The 21,757-nt window shown below is 35.0% G+C and overlaps 1 protein-coding gene across 1 annotated transcript; it reads right to left on the minus strand.

Annotated features, from left to right (window-relative positions):
• Nucleotides 1-783: 783 nt before the first annotated feature.
• Nucleotides 784-21,477, minus strand: DCK (deoxycytidine kinase). Its single transcript, XM_017655637.3, has 7 exons — nt 21,109-21,477; nt 17,052-17,167; nt 11,459-11,652; nt 10,333-10,480; nt 7,002-7,117; nt 6,195-6,285; nt 784-4,548 (listed from the first exon to the last, which is right to left on the minus strand). Exons 1-7 carry the CDS (start codon nt 21,197-21,199, stop codon nt 4,522-4,524), a joined length of 783 nt encoding a protein of 260 aa, XP_017511126.1. The 5' UTR covers nt 21,200-21,477; the 3' UTR covers nt 784-4,521.
• Nucleotides 21,478-21,757: the final 280 nt, after the last annotated feature.

Here is a 21,757-nt window from a genome sequence, read left to right on the forward strand (position 1 = left end):
TTAAATATTGTTTTTTATTGCATGCTTGCTTAATGTATTTTGGAGTGGGAAAAGTCTTTATACCCAAGGAGAAAAACATTTAAGAGAAGTTATGGCGAAGTTATTAACTGAACAGTTCTTACGGGGGAAGACCGTACTTAAACATTTTTGGCATTACTAATCTCAGTACCAATATATTTTATAATTAATGACAATATTCTAAGACACTACACAGAATAAGGAAAAAATAAATATCAAACTTGCCTTCATTTTTTAATATTCAATTATCTAACTGAAGATGAGAAAAACTTCATTGTACAAATAAACTCTGAAGAAAAAGAAAAAACCTTAAGATAGCTTCAAAAAGCCCTCAAAGTATTACTAAACCTAAGCAGTTCATACCTCTAAGAAACACAAAATTACCCAACTTCAAAACTTAATATAAAGCTATAGTAATCAAGACAGTGTGATATTGACAAAAGAATAGACAAATAGACCAATGGAACAGAATAGAGCCTAGACCCACATAAATATAGTCAACTGATCTTCAACAAAGGAGCAAGGTAATACAATGAAATAACAGCCTTTTAACAAATGGTGTTGGAACTGGACATTCAAAAAAATTTAAAAAATCTAGACCAGACCTTGTACCCGTAACAAAAATTTACTCAAAATGGATCATAGACTTAAATGTAAAATGGATACTCATAAAACTCCTAGAGGATAACACAGGAGAAAAACGTAGATGACCTTAGTTATGGTGATAACTTTTTAGACAATGCAAGGCATGAACCATGAAAGAAATAATTGATAGGCTGGATTTTATTAGAACTAAAAACTTCTGCTCTGCAAAGGACAGTGTCAAGATAAAATGATAAACCACAGACTGGAAAAAAATATTTACAAAAGATATTTAATTAAAGACTTATCTAAAATATAAAGAACTCCTCAATTTAAAAAGTGAACCAAATTAAACATGGACAAAAAACCTTAACAAATATTTCACTAAAAAAGATACAGATGGAAAGGAAACATAAGAAAAGTTAACATCATTATGTCATTACAGAGTTGCAAGTTAAAACGAGATACAAACACAAACCTACCGAATGGGCAAAATCCAAACCACTACCACCACCAAATTACAACAAGGATATAGAACAGGAATTCTCATTCATTTCTGGAAGGAAGGCAAAATGGCACAACCATTTTGAGAAAGTTTGGCAGTTTGTTAAAAACCCAAACATATGGATCAAACCCTATGATCCAGCAATTGTAATCCTTGGTATTTACCCAAATGAATTGAAATCTTTTGTCCACACAAAAATCTGCACACAGATGTCCACATCAGCTTTTTTCATCATTGCCAAAACTTGGATGTAACCAAAATGTCCTTCAGTAGATGAGTGGATCAACTGTGGTACATCCAGGCAATGGAGTATTATTCAGTGCTTAAAAGGAGTTATCAAGCTATGAAAAAGCACAGAGAAGACTAAGTGCAAATTACTAAGTGAAAGAGACAATCTGAAAAGACTACATATTGAATGACTCTATATTACATTCTGGAAAAGGCAAAACTATGGAGACAAAAAAATTAGTAGTTGTAGAGGTGGGGGTGGAGGGATTAAAAAGAGCGTAGATTTTTAGGGTATTGGGTAATGAAATTACTTCATATGATACTACATTGGATCATATCCAATGGTGGATACACATCATTATTCATTTGTCAAAACCCACAGAATGTACAATACTGAGTAATTCTTAATGTAAACTATGCACTTTGAATGATAATGTGTCAATGTAGGTTCACTGACAACAAATGCTATTACTTTGGTGGGGTATGTAGATGGTAAGGGAGGCTGTGCAAGTGTAGGGGCAGAAAATACATGGTAACTTTTTTGCTGTGATAAAGCAAATTTTGGTAATCAATTTTGTTGTGAACCTAAAAATGCTCTAAAAAATAGTCTTAAATTTAAAAGGACTGGTAAAATCCAAATAAAGTCTGTAGTTTAGTTAAGAGTAATGCACCAGTCAATTTCCTACTCTTGAAAAAATCGCTCTGATTAATTAAAATGTTAATACTGGGTTATCTTTATCGTTATTCCTGTACATAGGAACTCTGATAAGTTTGTAACTTTGTGTGAATTTAAAATGATTTCAAAATTGAAATTTTTAAAAAGGACAGAAAATATTTGTCAAATGAAGGAAGCTATTGTTTACCAGTATTTAAACACTTTAAGCAACCTATCAAGCATTTTTCTGGAGACAATGAGACTTAACAATTCTATGTAAAATACACTTTGGGACTCCTTTTCCTTTAAAATATGACAGACCTAATTTCTATGGGATTCAGTATATAAGACTCTAAGTTTCAGGTGTAGAAGAAAATTCTGAATGAGGGAATAAGTCTTGTTTAATTAATTAACTTCTCAGAAGAGTAAACTATAAAAAGCAGTACATATACTAAGATGAAAGATGATCTAATAGGAGAAATAGGATCTAAGAAATAATGTAGATCACTGGGATTAATACTCTTGTACCCACCCGATGGTGGTACAGCTTTTATTTTGAGTCATGACAAATAATAAATTTTTTTAGTTTCTCTTCAGTTCTACTGATTTTAAAAGTTACTAAGCTAAACACTTTTAAAGGTTAGTAAAAAAAATAATCTCTGAATTATGTCTCCACTTAAAATAGAATGTAATTTATATAAACCATTGTCATCTTTTCAAATTGTTTTTCAAAAGTGTAATTTTAATTCTAAAAACATGTAATAATTTCAATAAGTGGTTTCAGTAGTTAATGAAATTTACACTTATTTATTAAACAAATATTTAATTTAGAAAACAAATTCACTTATATCAAACAGAAACAAAATGACCCACACAATATCACAAGATACCTTCAATGGTCATGGTGATTACAGGATTTGAAACAGTCTCCCTTTCAAATATCAGTGACTCTAGACTATTTAACCCAATAATTATCATATTTGAATATCAAGAAACCAGAAACAAAAGACAACATTTTAAAAAGGAAAATGACAGTTTCAAAGTGACTCTTCCCCCTCCTTTCAAAAACAGAATTTTTCTAAAATGTCAAGTATAAAGGTTAAATACATAGGAAAAAAACACTGCATACCTTAACCAAACAAACTTGAAAAAAATCTTTTATCTACAGATCTGAAATAAACCCAGGAAGATTTTTAAAAATCACAATGATTCTATCTCCTTGTCTTCTTTAGCATTATATATATTCAACAAAAACTTATAATGCTTCTAAGACATCTAACATAAAATAAAGCAAGATCATTTTTATCAATAGCTTCTCTTAAAGGAGGAGAAAAAAACACTTAGGGTATAAACTCTAGAGAAGCAAAGCAAACTAGGAAGTGAAGAGTGATCATGACTTTCTCAAAGAAGAAATGTGAGACTTTTAATCCAGATAACAGGGAAAACAGGATGAGGCAGGAAATAAGAGCTGGGCCTAAAGGACTAAACTGCTAAGAAGATAACCTACCTTGTGTTCAGTTTCTCTTCAGACCTCTCACCAGGTCTGAAAGTAAAGACAGACTACTCATTCCCAAAGCCAGGTCAAAAAATAAAACAGAAAACTTACTCCTCACTGTTTCATTTCACCTATAAAAATGGGAACATTTTAGGGAAAACTATACTTCCACCTCAAATGATTTAACAGTCATAATTATTATGACAGTCATAATAAAACCAGTATTTTAATATTATTCCATTTTAAAAGAATGGTCTGAGAAGGGAGAGTTATTTAAGCTCCATATAAACTGAATCTTTATACTCATCTAATAACCTTCAGTTATCTTTTGAGTATAGAAATATTTCCTTTTTAATTCCCCAAAACCCCATGCAAAAAGATGAATGAAGTCTCACCCATACCAAAGATGTAACAAGGCAGAAGATTAAATGACTTATAGGATAGGTTATTGGGAATAAAGTCTACCCTGCTCCTCTGTAAATGTGTTGTAGATACATTCATGAATATCAATGAGTGATTAAATACTAAACTTGGACTTATCTCCCACATAAATTAAGGTGAAAGGGGAGGCACTTGATTGAAAGTATTTAAAATGAAATTTTATAATCCTTTTTCTAGGGATTCCTTAAATTACACTTTCAACTTTCAGTAAGTGCACTAATTTACATAGGATACGTTCCATTTGCTGTGTAATATTAAAAATTTCAGTTACTAAACTGGTCACCAGTGAGATGAGAAGATTTAAAAAGAAACAGAGCCAACCTGCTCAGGAAAAGAACAGAGTAGAAAGAACACAGGAGGCTGGGTGCCTTATGATGTAGTTTAGCCACTGAGAGATCATTAAACTTATTTTTTTAAACAAAAAAGAAACTGCTCATAAACTTCACTATAGGATTCATCAAAAAAAAATTTGTTTTCCTTGAGACAAAAATGGTTAAAACCTTGGATTTTCTAGAGACTTTATAAAGAGGGATCTACAAAAATAACACAAAGCCGAAGTATCTTGAATTACTTGGCTGCCTGTAGCCTTCAGCAAGATCAGCGAGTGCTCAAAAATTCTTTGACCTGAGGAGGAAAAAAAAATTAATATAATTCCTCAATTAATTTGAGAGCACATAACAGTAGTTAACAGTAGAAGACTCCAACTGTATAAGTAACTTTATCACAAACCCATACCATTTACCTTCAAAATAAATATAAGTTCAATAGTAAAAGATGAATGGCCTCAAGTATCATTACAGCAGCTATTAAATTTATATCTAAGATTCATACGGTTCTATAATAGCCATTATGCTAACTTTATAATCTCTTTACAATACTATGGACCACTTATGTCTGCAGCTTTAGCACTGATAATCTTAATAACTGCAATGGTTTTAAACGACTCTGAAAGTCTAGGCATATATCAGACATAATTTTTCTGAAGCACAAATTTGAATCATGTTTAGTCAGTAATGTTAATGCATGAAGAAAGGTCATATAAGTAATGAATGAACCTAGCCAACATTTCAATGCAATAAGATTGTTCTCTACATGTTCTAGATGACACTGTAATTCTCCTGAATAGAAAGATCATTGCCTTGTAAAAAATACCTAAAAAAGAAAGCCACTGTGTGCATTATTAATAAAAGTAAAAATAAATAATAAAATGATGATTATTAGTCAAATCACAGAAGTGTTTTTTACAGATTCACTCAGATGACTGGCTGTTAGTATCGTAATGGCTGACAATTTATTTTAATAGTATCTTCAGTGAATTCCATCCTATATTTTTAACATCATTAATAGTATGAAGAGGTCACCTGAATTTCCAGCTATGCTCTATATTATGAAAAAAACAACTATATGCTACAGTAGTTATCTATAAGTGTTGACATTTTCAAAATGCTTGAGATATTACCCCCTTTGAAAGTCAAGTATCTATGATAGTAAATAGCAGACATTTTGTGACAGGAGGAAAGAAAAATCAAATTTCTCTCAAAACCAAACAAACCAAATAAGTTTGGCTTCTTCTTTAGATCTTAGGTCACTAAGCATGGATATAGGTATATTTCTATGCGATTCTCATTAGTATTCTCTCTCATGTTGATCAATAGATGTTCTCCCAGTCCCTTTATCAATACAGGTATCACTCACTTAATAGAATATAATCAATTCTCAAACATCTGGGGGACAGATTAACTCTGTTTAAGACAATGATCAGGCAATACCAATTCATCACTGACAAAGACCCACAAAAACCTCAAAACTAAAAATCCTTTAATCTCAACACTTCAGCTAATATAAAAATGGATGAGGTCCACACCTTAAAATTTCAAATATTCTCCATAATGAATCTAATTGAAAAAAGATTAATTTCACAAGTAGTTTATTATTAAAATATCTAAAGATTGGTGGCATAAGGAAGAGAGAAAGAAAATGAGACAAAGCTGAGAAGGGGGTGAGCAAGAACTTCTGTTAATGTAATTATCCCTACATTACAGATAAAGGAACTAAAGGATAAAGAAGTTCCTTATTTTAGCTAAGGCCAAAAAGCTAGAATTTGAAGTTAGGATTAGAATCTAAACAGTCTAAATCCCTCTAAAGCTTTTAATTCTCTTAATGTAACTTTATGTAGTCTTTCCTATTAGAATATTGTTTTCTCACAAGTTAGAAACACTTTTTTAGACAAGACAAAACAAACATTAATTATAAACTTTGTCTCAGTCTACCTTTTCAATCAGACTCTCATATTTGTCTTTAAAGTCTTCATTAACATCCAGTATTAAGATAGGCACTTCTTGTAGATAATCAAAATTGGTTCTGTTGAAAAAGTGGGCATGAACAAAATAATTAGAAAAAGCAAGAAATAAAAAAGCACTAGAAACTCACTCATATAACTGGAAAACCAAAATTTTGCCAATTATTTTTTGTTATTCTGTCTGCCCCTTCTTTCTGAACCTAGATTTACTACACAGACCTAAAAATCTCAGATATAAAAAATGTGAGCATTGTGACATGTAATTCTCCTCAAAAATAAAAAACATATCATAAAGTAGGAACGTTTGCCTTTTAAAGCTGAGAAGCTAAAAAGCTCAGCGAGGTCACTCTGAGGCTCAGAAGTTGTCCAAGGTTGCACTCTAATAAGTAAGACTAAATTTGAATCAAGATCTGACTAATAAAGAAGTCTATGTTACCTCCCAAGTTTTGATCTAAGAAACAAATTTGAAGTATTTTATCTTTAAGATAGTTTTCTCTGAAAGAGAGTACCTGAATAATGTAACATATATATTTCCTACTTAATCACTTAATGTGAAATCCCATATATTATGCTGTCAATACCACTGATATAGATTAACTATAAAAACTTTAAGGAAATAGATTTCATTGTAATAAAAAAAAGCAAAATCTACACCTAATTCTGGGAGATCTCACAATACTAATAATTAAAAATAGCCGAAAATGAAAGATTGTACATATTTTAGATTAAAATTTGATAAAGGTGTAAAAATGACTAAAAAATAAAAATAAAGTCTTACTTCAGTGTCCTATGAAGGAGCCAGCTTTCATGCTTATAGTGAAGCTTCTCTAAATATTCAAGAGGAATGCCTTGTTCTTCATTTCTTCCCCGTAAATATATTCTATTCAAGCATTTCTAAAAGCAAGCCATAAGAAAAGGTGTGGGGGTAGGAAAGGAATAATTATTCCTGTCTGCTTCCATTAAATTTTTCTTCTGTAGCGTCTCTTGTTATGCTAGCCAAAATCTCTATTTATTCCTTTTACAAAATTGAAATAGTTCATTTTTCCACTTGTGCTTTTCAACCATTTGGTGGCTCTAAACCAAGCAGCACTTTCATAAATAGGTCAAAATAAGTCTATAATGTTTTGACATCCATACCTGAAGATTAGTATATAAGTTGGGTAAAAAAAAAAAAAAGTTCAGCATACAAAATATGCTTCAAAGTCTATTATAAATCCTCTCAACAAATAATTATTCTCTAATCAAGAGACATAAACAACACTGAAGTAATGTTTTGTGTTAGAATTTTTAAGATACTATGAATATTTCTGGCAACAAGAAATTATTTATTAGTGTTCTTTATGTTCTTCTATATTTGCATTTACTATTTGCATAATAAAAACAAAAAATCATTTTCAAAAATTAAAGTGAATTTCAAAATTACATTGTTAAATTCTGGCTTACTTGATGTAAGAAGAGGAAAAAAAAATCATCCCTTGGAATCTAGAAACCTAGTTTCTTTGAAAATTCAGCTTCAATAGCAATATAATATTCTTTCAGGGCAGAAGTTCTGATACTTATATTCATCAGAGCCTACTTTGTGACTTTGGGAATGTAAGCACCAAAACCAGAAATTTCTTAATAAATGTAAGCTCTTATTTAGGTTAGTTTAATGAAAGTATCTACTTGAAAGTACCTTCCTGCATTTCTTCCTATACAATTTCATATGTAAACAAGAATAGCTATGTTACAACCTGTCATGAAAAGCACATTTGCAAGCAACTAAAAATGGTAAGGGTCCTCTAGGTCTCTTCTCAACCATCAACCCATTCACCTACTCATCCATTCCAGGCCACAAACACTCATAAAAGATTTCCTGAAATGGACCTCCCCCAATTTTGCCATTCATTCAGCAAATATTTACTGAGTTCCTTTTATATACCCAGTCCCTGTTATAGGCACTAAATGGAAATTCAAAAATAATTAAAAGATCCACCTTTAATAATTAAAAAGTTCTACCTCATGAAGCTTATCTTCTAGAGTTGCTGGAGCAACTTCCTAGCAAGTTTCTTAATCTAGCTGTGATAGGTAAGAGACTCTGCAAAGGTCAAGGAGCAATACTGAAAAATAGAACTGAGGAATAAAGAACCTGAAAGAGCAACTTGCCAAATGTGGAGTTCTGGTTTGCTAAGAAAACAGAATGCTTCTATCAACACTGTTACAAGTTTCTAATTTAGAGGTGAGGTACTACAGGGTGGAGAGTGGAGTTAAAATAAACTGCCTATAATCCCTCTCAAAATACCAACAGCATTCTTCAAAAAACTAAAGCAAATAGTTCTAAAATTCATATGGAACCATAAAAGACCCCGAATAGGCAAAGCAATCCATAGAAGGAATAAAGCTGGGGGGATTAAGCTCCCCGGCTTCAAGCTCTACTACAAAGCCACAGTCATCAAGACAATTTGGTACTGGCATAAGAACAGACCCATAAACCAATGGAATAGACTAGAGAGCCCAGATATAAACTCAAGCATACATGGTCAATTAATATACAATAAAGGAGGCTTGGACATACAATGGGGAAATGACAGCCTCCTCAGCAACTGGTGTTGGCAAAACTGGACAACTACATGCAAAAGGATGAAACTGGATTATTGTTTATCCCCAGACATAAAAGTAAACTCAAAATGGATCAAAGGCCTGAATGTAAGCCTGAAACTATAAAACTCTTAGACGACAACATAAGCAAAAATCTCCTGAATATAAACATGAGCAACTTTTTCCTTAACAGACCTCCTCAAACAAGGGAAACAAAAGCAAAAATGAACACATGGGACTGCATCAAGCTAAAAAGCTTCTGTATAGCAAAGGACACCATCAGCAGAACAAAAAGGCACCCTACAGTATGGGAAAATATATTTGTAAACAACATATCCAACCAGGGGTTAACATCTAAAATATATAAAGAACTCAAATGCCTCAACAACCAAAAAGCAAATAATCTGAATAAAAAATGGGCAAAAAATAAGAACAGATAATTCTCCAAAGAAGAAATTCAGATGGCCAACAGGCACATGAAAAGATGCTCCACATCATTAATTATCAGGGAAATGCAATTAAAAACCACAATGAGGTATCACCTCATACCACTTAGGATGGCCAGCATCAAAAAGACTAAGAACAACAAATGCTGGCGAGGATGCAGAGAAAGGAGAACCCTCCTACACTGCTGGTAGGAACGTAACTAGTTCAACCATTGTGGAAAGCAATATGGAGGTTCCTCAAAAAACTAAAAATAGAAACACCATTTGACCCAGAAATTTCACTCCTAGGAATTTACCCAAAGAATACAAGTTCTCAGATTCAAAAAGACATATGCACCCCTATGTTTATTGCAGCACTATTTACAATAGCCAAGATATGGAAGCAACCTAAGTGTCCATCAGTAGATGAATGGATAAAGAAGATGTGGTACATATACGCAATGGAATACTATTCAGCCATAAGAAAGAAACAAATCCTACCATTTGCAACAATATGGATGGAGCTAGAGGGTATTATGCTCAGTGAAATAAGCCAGGCAGAGAAAGACAAAGACAAGTAGCAAATGATTTCACTCATTTGTGGAATGTAACAACAAAGCAAAACTGAAGGAACAAAACACCAGCAGACTGACTCACAGACTCCAAGAAGGGAGTAGCGGTTACTAAAGGGGATGGGTGAGAGAGGATGGTTGGGGAGGGAGGGAGAAGGGGATTGAGGAGTATTATGTTTAGTACACATGGTGTGGGGGGGGGGATCATGGGGAAGAGAGTATAGCACAGAGAAGACAAGTAGTGACTCTGTGACATCTTAGTATACTGGTAGACAGTGACTGCAATGGTGTATTGGGGGGGTGACTCAATAATATGGGTGAATGTAGTAACCACATTGTTTTTCATGTGAAACCTTCACAAGAGTGTATATCAATACCTTAATAATAAAAAATTATGTAAAAAAATAAATAAAAATAAAAATAGTGCCTTAAATAAAAAAAGAACTATATTGCCTTCCACTGCATACCACTGAACTGATTTTTAAATATTACTTTAAATTTTCAATGGAGCAAACAAATTTTTATTGTGTCTTACCTTTGGAGTGGCTCGAAGATAAATAATTCCATCAAGTTCAAGGATTTGGCCAAACTGGTTATTCATCCAGTCATGCCAGTCTTGATAAATTGTCCACTCTGTTTCATTCATGCAGTCAGATTCATACAAATTTGATGCAAAAATGTACCTGAAAAAGAGTCTACATCAACACATAAATCCTTTCCAAAAAGCACAAATATATAGAAAAAATAGATCTACTAAATAGTACAAGGTACATCCTCCTAAAATCTATGGCAGGTAGTACCTTGGACCACAATAAAAAACAACAGAGTATTTCCAACTACAGGAAGCGTGTTCTTTGCCAGTGGTTCTCAAAAATGTGATAAGAGAACCCCTAACAGTCCCCAAGACCCTTTCAGAGGTTCTGTGAGAGAACAAATTACTTTATGTATTATACTCCAACCAAAAGAAGATATCACCACAGACTGAATGTAGAAGCATGAGAATCTAGCTGTCTTCCCTTAAGTCAGACATTAAAGATAGTCACTGAAACATAAAACAATGTTACTCTACTAATAATTTGTTTTAAAAAATATAACCTTCACAAGTATGTTATTTATATTAGTATGTAATGGGTTTATTACTGATTTCAAATAAGTTAACTTTTTTTATGTTTCTCAATCTTAATTTGCAGTAACAGAAGTATCAATAAGACACAAGCTCTTTGGGCTCAGTAATTACTAAGAATTGAAAGGAGTCCTGAGACCAAAAGTTTGAGAACCTCTGTTCTGAGCTAACTCAAGAGATTAAAAGCATTTGCAGGGTTAATTTTTGATCTCTGTTCCAGGTGTTAAGTAAAGAATGTTACAGACACAGATTTAACTAGAGCAGATGAGAATTTTAAGAGAGGAAAAAAAACTCTGTAAATTTGAATGTGATGGCCACCACATTCCCTACAGTTTCCAGGGCATTTGGCAGTTACAAATACTACAACTTCCCCAATGCCACTGTACCAAACTGTTGAAAGAACTAAATGTCATATTTCTATCTCAAATCCTCAAGTCAGTCTCTCTTACTGATTCCCAGGAAACAGAAAAAAAAAAAAAAGGTCCAGTTGTAAGCCAAGATTCCAAACTGACAAGTACTACAAGTCATTTGTATATACCTGTCACTATACACAGATCGTTCAAAAAATAATACAGGTTTCTCTGCATCTTTGAGCTTGCCATTGAGAGAGGCAAGCTGAGCTCGTATTCGACTGAGGCAGGCATAGGACTGGAAGGTAAAAGACCATCGTTCAGGTTTTTCATACATCATCTGAAGAACATTCCCTCCACTTTTCTGAGATGTTGTCAGTTCCTATTTTGAATTTGAAAAACAAATAAAAAGCAGAGATAATCATCAATACGGCTACTTTAATATTTTAAAAAGCTCAAAAAGAGAAGTTAGATAAATAAATGCATCATGATTAGCAAAAGCAAGATAATTAACTACTCTTCCTGCTGTTCGTTCCCACGTATTTTTCAGATTACCTGAGGTCTGGAAGAATTTGGAAAGCTAACTTAACCAGCAGTTACTTAGATCTTTTCCACAAGTCACAAACTAACAGCCTATGGTAGAAATTAGTTGCTTGGCCTAAACAGGTCTTTTAAAAATTTTGAATTTGTCAATATCTAAAAGCTAAATTTCACATAGTATATCTGGATTTGAATCTTTTTTCAAGTGGGAAAACCGTTACTGTGCCTGTATTTCCCCTTGGTAAAAATCAGCCAAGGCCATGTTTCCATTAGGTGAGACATATGTTCTCCAGTTTATGACTCTGCCATTTTCTGTTGATTCTCACACCATCTCAAATTTATTTGTTTAGCTACCTGGCCCCTCTAGGTATCAGGGCCCTTTAGATTATTACCTTTATGAACTTGAGGATTTTTGCCTTCATTTTGGATGTCCAGAGTGTCCTATCTTTCGACCATGGGAAGCCCTTTCAGGTTATCTTTAGTATTACAAAGGTAAGGATTTTTGCCTTCCATTCATTATTCCTTTTGGATGTTGAAAGTGTCCTGTCTTTTGACTGGTGGAAGCCCTTCATGTTGACTCCCTTGCCCTTTGCACAACCTCAGTAGTCTTTCATAGCTGCCTTTTTTCCTGCAATAGGATGTGCCAAGTTCACCTTACACATTACCTTCCTTCCCCAGGCTTCAAATCAGTTACATGACCCCAATTTTGTCACAAAAAATTTGAGTTTGTGACCCCAATCTTCTAAAAGAACAGATTTGCACCAAATTCTCTGATTTAATAATCATATTGTTAGACCCAGCATTTTTAGTTAAGAGAAAATAAAAATGTAAAATAAAAAAGACAAGTAAAAACTCTTTTAAAATAATCTTACATCTGAATTAGAAATACCATCCAGAACTCATGATTTTCTTTCTATAAAATACAGTTTTCCTAACTTTGTCCACCAAAAAGCCTATAAACAATGACAACCTTGTAGGAATAAACATAAATGCCACCTTATGATTAGCACACATAATGTAGGGGGGTCACAGGGAAGGTAGTATAGCATGGAGAAGACAATTAGTGACTCTATAGCATCTTACTACACTGATGGACAATGACTACAATGAGGTTTTGAGAGGGACTTGATAATATGGGAGAATGTAGTGACCACAATGTTGTTCATGTGAAACCTTCATAAGATTGCATATCAATGATGCCTTAATAAACAAGACACATATATATATATATAAAAAAACATAAATGCCACCTAAATTATGATCTCTAACTGAAAGGAACTAGGGTCATTTAACTGATTACAGGTCTGGGGAAGGAAATGCACAAGATGAGCTTGGCACATCTTGTTTCAGGAAAAAAAGGCAACTATGAAAGACTACTGAGGCTGTGTGAAGGGCAAGGGAGCCAACATGAAGGGCTTCCAACAGTCAAAAGGCAGGACACTTTGAACACCCAAAAGGAATAATGAATGGATTTGTAATACTAAAGAAAACCAGAAACATAAAAACCAAACTCCAGTCATCTTTGGAGACTGTTGAGGCACCAATTAATTATTCTGGAAATTTGTAGATAAAATATTGAACCTTTTATTCTGACCCTTTCTGTACAAAGTTATCTCAGGTTAATGAAATAGTGGATAAGGAAAAGGTCTTTACTGAAAAATCCCAGCTAATAGGCTTAAGAATTGGAATATCACAATTTAAAACACCTAATGATATAATGGATTAGGGTAACAATTAGTAATAGATGCTAAAATCATTAGAGAAAAGCTGACAGGGAATTTTATAATGCATGGACTAGGCTGACAAAACCTGAACAGACAGGTAGATTTTAACAACACAAAAGACATGCTTCTGATAGAATGTGAAAGAAAATAGCCATCACCACCTACAGACGTCTGGCCAAAAAAAGAATTGAAACTAAATTTAATCACACCTCTAGATATCAAGCTACAACTTTATAGGAAATACAGAGAATCGAGAAACATGTAAATTATATCAGAGATGCATTCAGCCCAAACCAGAAGGAGGGAACCTGTGCAAAGCTAAATGGCCCAGTTTCTCCAACTAATAAACTGCAAAAAAAAAGAACCGATGGACCTAAATTTAAAGTACGTATCAGTGAAATGTAACTTATGAATCTCATTTGATTCTTGATATCAGCAAACTGTAAAAAAAGTTGAGACAATGGGGAAATATTAACACAGACTGGACTCAGTAACACAAAAGAATTACTAATCTTTGAGATGCAATTAAAAAAAATAATTTTACAGAGCTTTTTTTATTGAATCGTTAATTTCTACAGATTTAGTAATATATTATCCTGAACAGAGGTTCTCAAAGGGTGGTAGGGGAAGTCCTGAAAACCTTTCAGGGATTCTGCAAGGAAAAAAACTACTTTCTTAATAAATGTACCTTTTTCCATTCTCATTCTCTCATGAATGTATACCAGTTTTTAAGAGGCTGTATGATATATGATACTGCAACTATTCAAATGTAGAAGCACATATAAGAATTCAGCTTTTGCCATTAAGTCAGACATTAAAGAGATCTGGAAAATGTAAAATGATGCCCAAAATTACATCCTGTATATTTTACAAATTAGAGGTTGATTTAGAATACTAAGCTTCTTTTAAAAAATCCATGTATTAAGTCAGATCCCCTAACAAATTACTTTAATCAGACTATAAAAAAATCTGATATCCAAAATTGGCTATATAGACTATTTTAGTGGATGCTGTGGTTGGAGAGAAATTAGTAAATAGATGCCTAGGTATCTCAGGAGTCTTGTAAGTGTGGAAGAGACCTTAGATTTTACCTTGCCTATTTAATTATTTAAATACAGTACTTTGTCCAGATTTAAGTGAACTTCACCTACATTCTTATTATTAGGTATGCTTCCCCTTTTAAACAGTTAAGCCCCATTTTAGGAAGGAAAAGAGCATTTTATGTCTGTAAGGAAGAGGTCATATTTGCAACATACCCTGGGAGAGGTAAGTCACTCTTATTTCCCAATATTCCCTGTCTCTAAATTTGACTGACCCAACAGTAATCCTGAAAAGGATCTACACATGACCAATCAAACCCATAAACATAAGAACTCCATTTACAGGAACACATATCCCAATTTTTTAGTTCAACTGCAATTGCTTTAGCAAAGAAGAGCCCTCTTTTACTCAAAGCCTAAGGAAGCAGAAGGTAAACAAACATTCCAAGAGGCAAGTCCTCTTGTGGACTAGGAATGATCATTTCCCAGTCTGTCAGAAAACTAAGTCCCAGTTCTGCTCTAACAGCTGACTATCTTGAACATTACTGTTCTTAGAACAAAAAGACAGTTTATTCACCACCACCTGCATTGTAGGATCAAAGTTATCTATAGTCTTAGACAAAAGGAAGAAATGGGGTCTTCATAGGTCCCTATGGTGGGCAAGGGATGTTTCATCAGCCTTTTCTGTAATGTCAAGCTATATAAAGCTTCCAAAAAGTTGTGTAATATCTTTAATCTTATATACTAACTTTCAAGGAATAAAGTATAATTGCTTAATTCCTATTCTCAATCCTAGCCCAAATAAATACCCCTAAATGATACTTGAAAACTCATGCGTAAAGTTGGTGGTTTTCCTGCGGAAAACCCAGAAGTGTAAATATTACAACTTGACCTCAAAATTTCAGTTAAGAACTAAAACCACACAAACACATGGTATTTTGAGGCAGAATTTAAATTACATACCACAAAATTCGTAATTAAGTGATCGTCCCAAAAATTTAACCAAAGCAGCATAAATATCAACAGGCTAATAGTCAGCAATAGGTCTGTTTAGAAAATACTCTAAGCAGATAACGAACTGAAATATTATCTTCCCAAACTGCTTAAAGAATAAATTTATTAGTTTCAATGAAGATCCTTTGTTAATTTAATTGTAAACTGACTTCCCACTTTTTCAGCACTCTTTAGGGAAAAAAGTTTAAGTGGATTTTTCCAGCTAAATGAAACTTATTAACAAAACAAAACCTTTTATGTAGTTGTTTTTATAGGGAAAGGACACCAGCATGTATTTTATTTTCCTACCTTAGTAAGCATAACATTTTGAAAATTAGTCTTAGTAATGGAGACAAGTTCATGAACACTGTTGTATTTATGAAAGAAGTTAGCAATAGGGTACAAGCCTCCATTCTACACATAAAAATATCAAGCACAAATTGGTCAAGTTGCAATTTGATCTTATACTAAATGAGTTCAAATTGGCATTACTTTTTAGTTTTTGTCTCTTTTTCAGTTTTTCTATGTCTTCCTTTGATGTCAGATTATTGTCATGGCTGCTTCTATGTAGTCCCTCCCTTGACAGCCCATCTAATCAGAAAATAAGTTTATTAGATTGTATCAAAAGTATAAATGAATAGCCTATAAATAAACCACATTAACTTTGATGCGTAGTTTTGTGATCTCCACTATGGCACTTCTCCCATTTCTAAAGGTAAGCAACCTGAGTAAGCCAGTTCAGTAAAAGAGACAGCAAGACATACTTTGGAGGTAAAAAAGCAAGGTGGGGAAAGATAAATGACTCAAAAGAAAGTGGGCAAAAGGGCCTGAACAGGGAGGGACTTCATAAAAGAAATTCAAATAGCAAGTTAATTAATTAAACAAAGAAGCACAATCTCATCAACAATCAGGGAAACATAAATTAAAAACATAAAAGATATTAAAGCACTCAATAACAAAAAATTATGAAGCTGGACAATACTAAATATTGGCAAAAATGTGGACTAATGAAATCCTGAATAAACTGTAGGGAACATAAACTCATAAAACCACTTTGGAAAAAGGCATCATTCACATACCCACCACTCAGTAACTTTACTTCTTATTCCTAGAGAAACTCCTTCGTGTGTGCACAAAGACTCCTGTTCATAACAAGGCTATTTTTACAGAAACTAAACTAGAAACCACTCAAAAATTGGTCAGGAGTATGGAATGGACAGTGATATATGAATGTAACTGAATACTATATGACAATAAAATGAACAAGCTATAGACAAATGAACTGGACAAATTTGCTCCAATGAATGTTTACATATATACACATGCATGTAATTATTGTCCAGATGAAGATATAGACCTGAAGCTAGATTTGAACATTTTAATGGAAAAGGAGAAACAAACAAAAAAATCCAAGAGATGAAATATTACTGCTCTTTAAAAACCAAAAGATTTTCATTTTATTTAGTTAAATTTTATTTTGATACCTCAAATTCATCTTGAGTACTTTGAACATTGCACCATCTGGCAACAGGTTCAGGAACCACTTCCCAATCCTCAGAGACTTGCTTAAGGATATTCACAAATGTTGACTTCCCTGCAGCTGTTGTGAGAAGTAAAATTGAAGAAGGAAACTTATCAAAAAAAAATAAAAAGCCAAAATGGTCAGCAGCTTTTACAAAATAACAGCAAATAATACAAAACACAAAAACACTCAATTTCCTAAACATTTTTATTTTTTAATGAAAAATAAAAGGGTCCCTACTCACACGTTTGTTTATTTTTGTTTCCAGTATACCAAAGCCACTGAACAGAAGGAATTCAAACCTGGTGAAATTTTAGGCAATTTTTTAGACAGAAAAAAATCCTAGCACAAGACTCACTTTTCTTAAATAGCAATTAGAGATAACTGGGGGGAGAAGTTAACGCTATTCTTCCATTTAATTAGGTATGTGATTTTGGGTAAGTCATTGTATCTCTCTGAGCCTATTTCCTCGTAATACAGTGGAGATGAATAGTTTCCTCATGGAAACTGTTTGTGAGAGGAAACTGTTTGTGATAAACAAGAAAACTGTCACTACACTGATAGTCATTCCATGCTCTTACATTTTCAAAGTTTTCCGCTCTATTCGTTCTATTCTCTCAGTTTACAAAGCAGCTCAGGTCTTTCCTACCTAAAACCAATTTAGAAACAACGAAGTAAACTATAAAATTAATATAAAAATACATCCAAAGCCTACAGTTTTAGAATGGGAAATAGTATGATTATTATTATATGACACTAATTATCATAAGGCACTATGGCTAACAGAAATTATAGTTTTTGCAAAGCACTTCCTACAAACAACAGTCATGTTTTCTCTGCTTCACTTTCATGGTTCTATGCACTCTATCTAACCCTTACAAAAGAATTTTTATGTGCTTAATTCTCCCTGATCATTCACTAGTTTCTGAGATGTCTGGGGACAAGGGGTGGGGTGGGGTAGTTCAAGTGTAATCAGGACATACTATATTCACTATTTAAAAACTACCTGGACATACATTCCATTTAATAGTATGGAAGGTCTTAATCTAGAATTTAACTGGGTATAGCAACTTCTAATGACTGACACACCCTTCCTATCTGAAGTTGCCAAACATGGTTATATTAGACATCTCTGGTGAACATAACGTGTCTCCTCTCTCAATCTCTTTCTCACTCTCCTTTCCCCTCCTCCTCCTTCTCTCTCTCTCTCTATATATAAATGAATACACACACACAAAAAAACATTTAAAAAAGCAACTTTGATAAGCTTACAAGCAAAGCCTTCTCTTCCTTATAAATTAGATTCAAAGGCAAAAAGAACTTAATTTTGACTTGAAGAACTAAGACATTATATAAAGCAACAGAAAAATAAAAAACTGCAAGAACTTTAAAGGATCACATGCAAAGAAAAAAAAGAGGGGGCTCAATAAAAAGGTAACACAGAGAGAACAGTTGAGAGGCAAAATACAAGTCACATTATCACCACAGGATAAGAGACAAACTTTTAAGGATAAACTAGATGACCATTAGATTTAATCATGGGAAAAATACTGGAATCTGCAGATACTGTGTGAAAAAAGCAGGCGTAGGGACTTTAAGGCATTTAAAAGAATGTAGTGGAAGCATATGAAATGATCACCAGATACTCACTGAGCTAGATGGAGAAAGGAAAGGAAAACATGATATTCAGAAAACGGACTAAAGGACACCTTTACCAACTATGCATCATAATGCTACGGTGTGAAAGCACTTAAGGCTACAGCATTCAGCTTTCTTCTGACACTACCCACAAACGGAAAAAGGTAGAAAAAGTTCATGTCCTCACAGTCTGAAATCTTCTGAAATAAGTTACTCTTTAAAATAACTCTTTAGTTCGAGCAGTGTAGTAACAGTTAACCTGCTGTTTGCAATCAGACTAATATCTAGTCCTTTAACTTTTTGGGAATTAAAGGGGAAAATAAGCTAATTAACAAATTAATATTCTATGAAAGCAAAGAAACAAGAACCAATGACATCTATATTATTACTTTAGAATGTTATGGGAACTAACACAATTACTAAAGCCGAGCAGACATGATGCCAAAAATCATTATGTACAGACTATTAAGAAACAAGTATATTAATAAGGTAAGCCCTCCATAAATCTAAAACAAGGGAGTATTTTAGTAACAGAGAACATAAGGAGATGAGTTACACGACCAGCTAAAACTCAAATTCTAGGAATAGAAGACGCACAAAGTCTTCTATACACAGATTAGCATTTTGTACATTTACAGCTTATTTAGGTATGGCAAATAAGGTGGAAGGGACATGAAAGGCAGAGCAAGAGCAATAATAAACAGCAACCGACAAGGCCTCAGGGTCAGGAAAGACAAGTGGTAAGGAACATTTATGAGTAGCTCCTACAGAAATACAGGCAAGCATTGTGCAAAGGCAGACCATCAGTTTGAAGCTCCTTCCAGTGAAGGTAACCGGGGAGTCATAGAAAAAGTTTAAAGCAGGACAACACAATTATATGTGTACGTGGAAAGACTGCTCTGAAAGTAGTTAGGAGAAACTGGAGATGGGGGTGACATGTTAGGAAATTTTTTCAGGTGCTGGGAAGATCAAAGATGCTTGGGGAGAAGTAAATGTCTAGATACATGTTGCTTAACTGGACTTAAGAGAAGGGAATTCATTCATTGAGGTATTGATCTGAGGGGTTGTTCACTCAAAATGGTTTTGTCCAATTAGTTCCTCCTGTCTTTATATATGGTCTTCTTTATATAGTAAGTAATTATGAGAAACAATACTGGTAAACATTCACCTTCAAATAACTTACCATGTCAAGAGGAAATGAGAGTCTATTATATGGATCTTTCCACAGGTGCCTTAACACTGGAGCAATGAAACATGATGCCCTCATTGTGTTCAGCTGTTTTCTATTCCTTGTGCTGCTAAAGCATCTGCCTGATTTGCCTTTTTAAAGAAATATATATGCTTTGAATGTGGTAATAATTTAAAAAGATTTGCTGTATGCATGAATGGCCAATACCCAACTTGGGAGTCAAAAAATTCTATCAAAACAGGAAGTGTCAAGCATATAGGTTTCCTGTACTTGGAAATACAGAAGAACCCGAAGTTCACCTGTCTTACAAAACCACATGCATGGTATAGTCTCCCCATCTGGGTTAAGAAAAGAAACAGTAGTAGTCATTGAGTCATAACCCAGTGTTTATTTGGGCCTAGGGTAGGAAGTGAAGAACTCCATGCTGTGAAGATATTGAAACAATGCTTGCCTTGTACCTATATGTTTAGCAGTTTTATTCATAATTACTAAAAACTGGAAACAATCCAAAAGTCCACAACTGGGAAGAGATAAACTGCTATGACATGCAATGGAATACTACTCAGCAATAAAAAAAGAACATACAGATACAAGCAACATGAAAACATCTAAAATTACGTTAAATTAAAGAAGCAAGACACAAAATACTACACTATGATTCCGTTTATACGATATTCTGGAAAAGGCAAAACTAACAGGACAGAAATCATCAGGGGATAGCAATGGAGAGGGGGCTCACTACAAAGGAACACGAGGGAGCTTTTTGAGGTGATGGAAATGTTCTGAATTTTCATGGTGGCGGTAGTAAAACAACGTTGTCAAACCTAATAGAAGTGTTTACGTTAAAAGAGACAATTTAATGTGTGTAAATTACATCTCTAGAATATCCCTCCCCATCGCGCGGTCCCAACAAAGAAAATGAAACCGGCCCAGAGCGCGCCACCTCCCAAAGCCAGCAGGCCTCTGTACGCGGGAGCCGCCGCCACCCTCGGAGCCCCGAGGAGAAGCTGAGGGCTGGGAAGGATGTGCTAGGCAGGAAGGGAATTCGAGGCCGAGGACGTGTCCGCGTCCACACGGCCGGGCTGGGGGGCAGCCCCCACCGAGGAGCAGCAGAGATGCAGCGAAGGGGCGCTTCAGCCGCCGCCGCCGCGACGGCCCCTGCTTTGGGACCAGCATTTTCCTGGCTCCTTACCAATATTCCCTTCGATGGAAATTTTCTTGATGCGGGTCTCCTCAGAGCTGGTGGAGGGAGATGGGCAGCTTCTCTTGGGTGGGGTGGCCATTCCTCGTCTTGTGGCAACCCCGAGCGCATCTGCAGAGAGGGCCGGGAGGTGGCCACCGGTGCACGCGCTAGGGCTTGCGCGCCCGCCGAGCGCGGCTGGTGCTCCAGGCAGAACTGCCGCTAGCCGTAGGCTGTTGGGCCGGTCGGTCTCTGCATTTGATTTTGGCGCGCGGTAGCAGAGACCGGCGGGGGCGGGGCTGTCCGCCCAGCGGGGTAGCCACACCCCGCCCTGTCCCAAACTGTCGAATCCCAGACCGGCCCCTCTACCTTTGCCCGCCTCGGACTGGGCCTCGGGGTGCGCGCGCAGCACGTTGGGTCACGCGGGAGCAGAGGGCGGGGCCGCGCGTGTGACGGCGCGGCTCTGCCCGGGATGAGGGGTGGAGCGAGGGGGGCGTGGCGGTTCTGGAGTTCCGCGGGAGCGAAGAGAAGAGCGCGAGGCCGGGCGGATTCTGAGGAACTCGCTTCTCCATCTGGGGCTGGTGGAGATAAACAGAGCGTCTGGACAGAATTGGTGGGACTTGAAACTTTGAACTCCTCAAGAGAAAAGCAATGTGTATGT

Source organism: Manis javanica, chromosome 5 (genome assembly GCF_040802235.1).
Source record: "Manis javanica isolate MJ-LG chromosome 5, MJ_LKY, whole genome shotgun sequence".
NCBI classification, from domain to species: domain Eukaryota; kingdom Metazoa; phylum Chordata; class Mammalia; order Pholidota; family Manidae; genus Manis; species Manis javanica.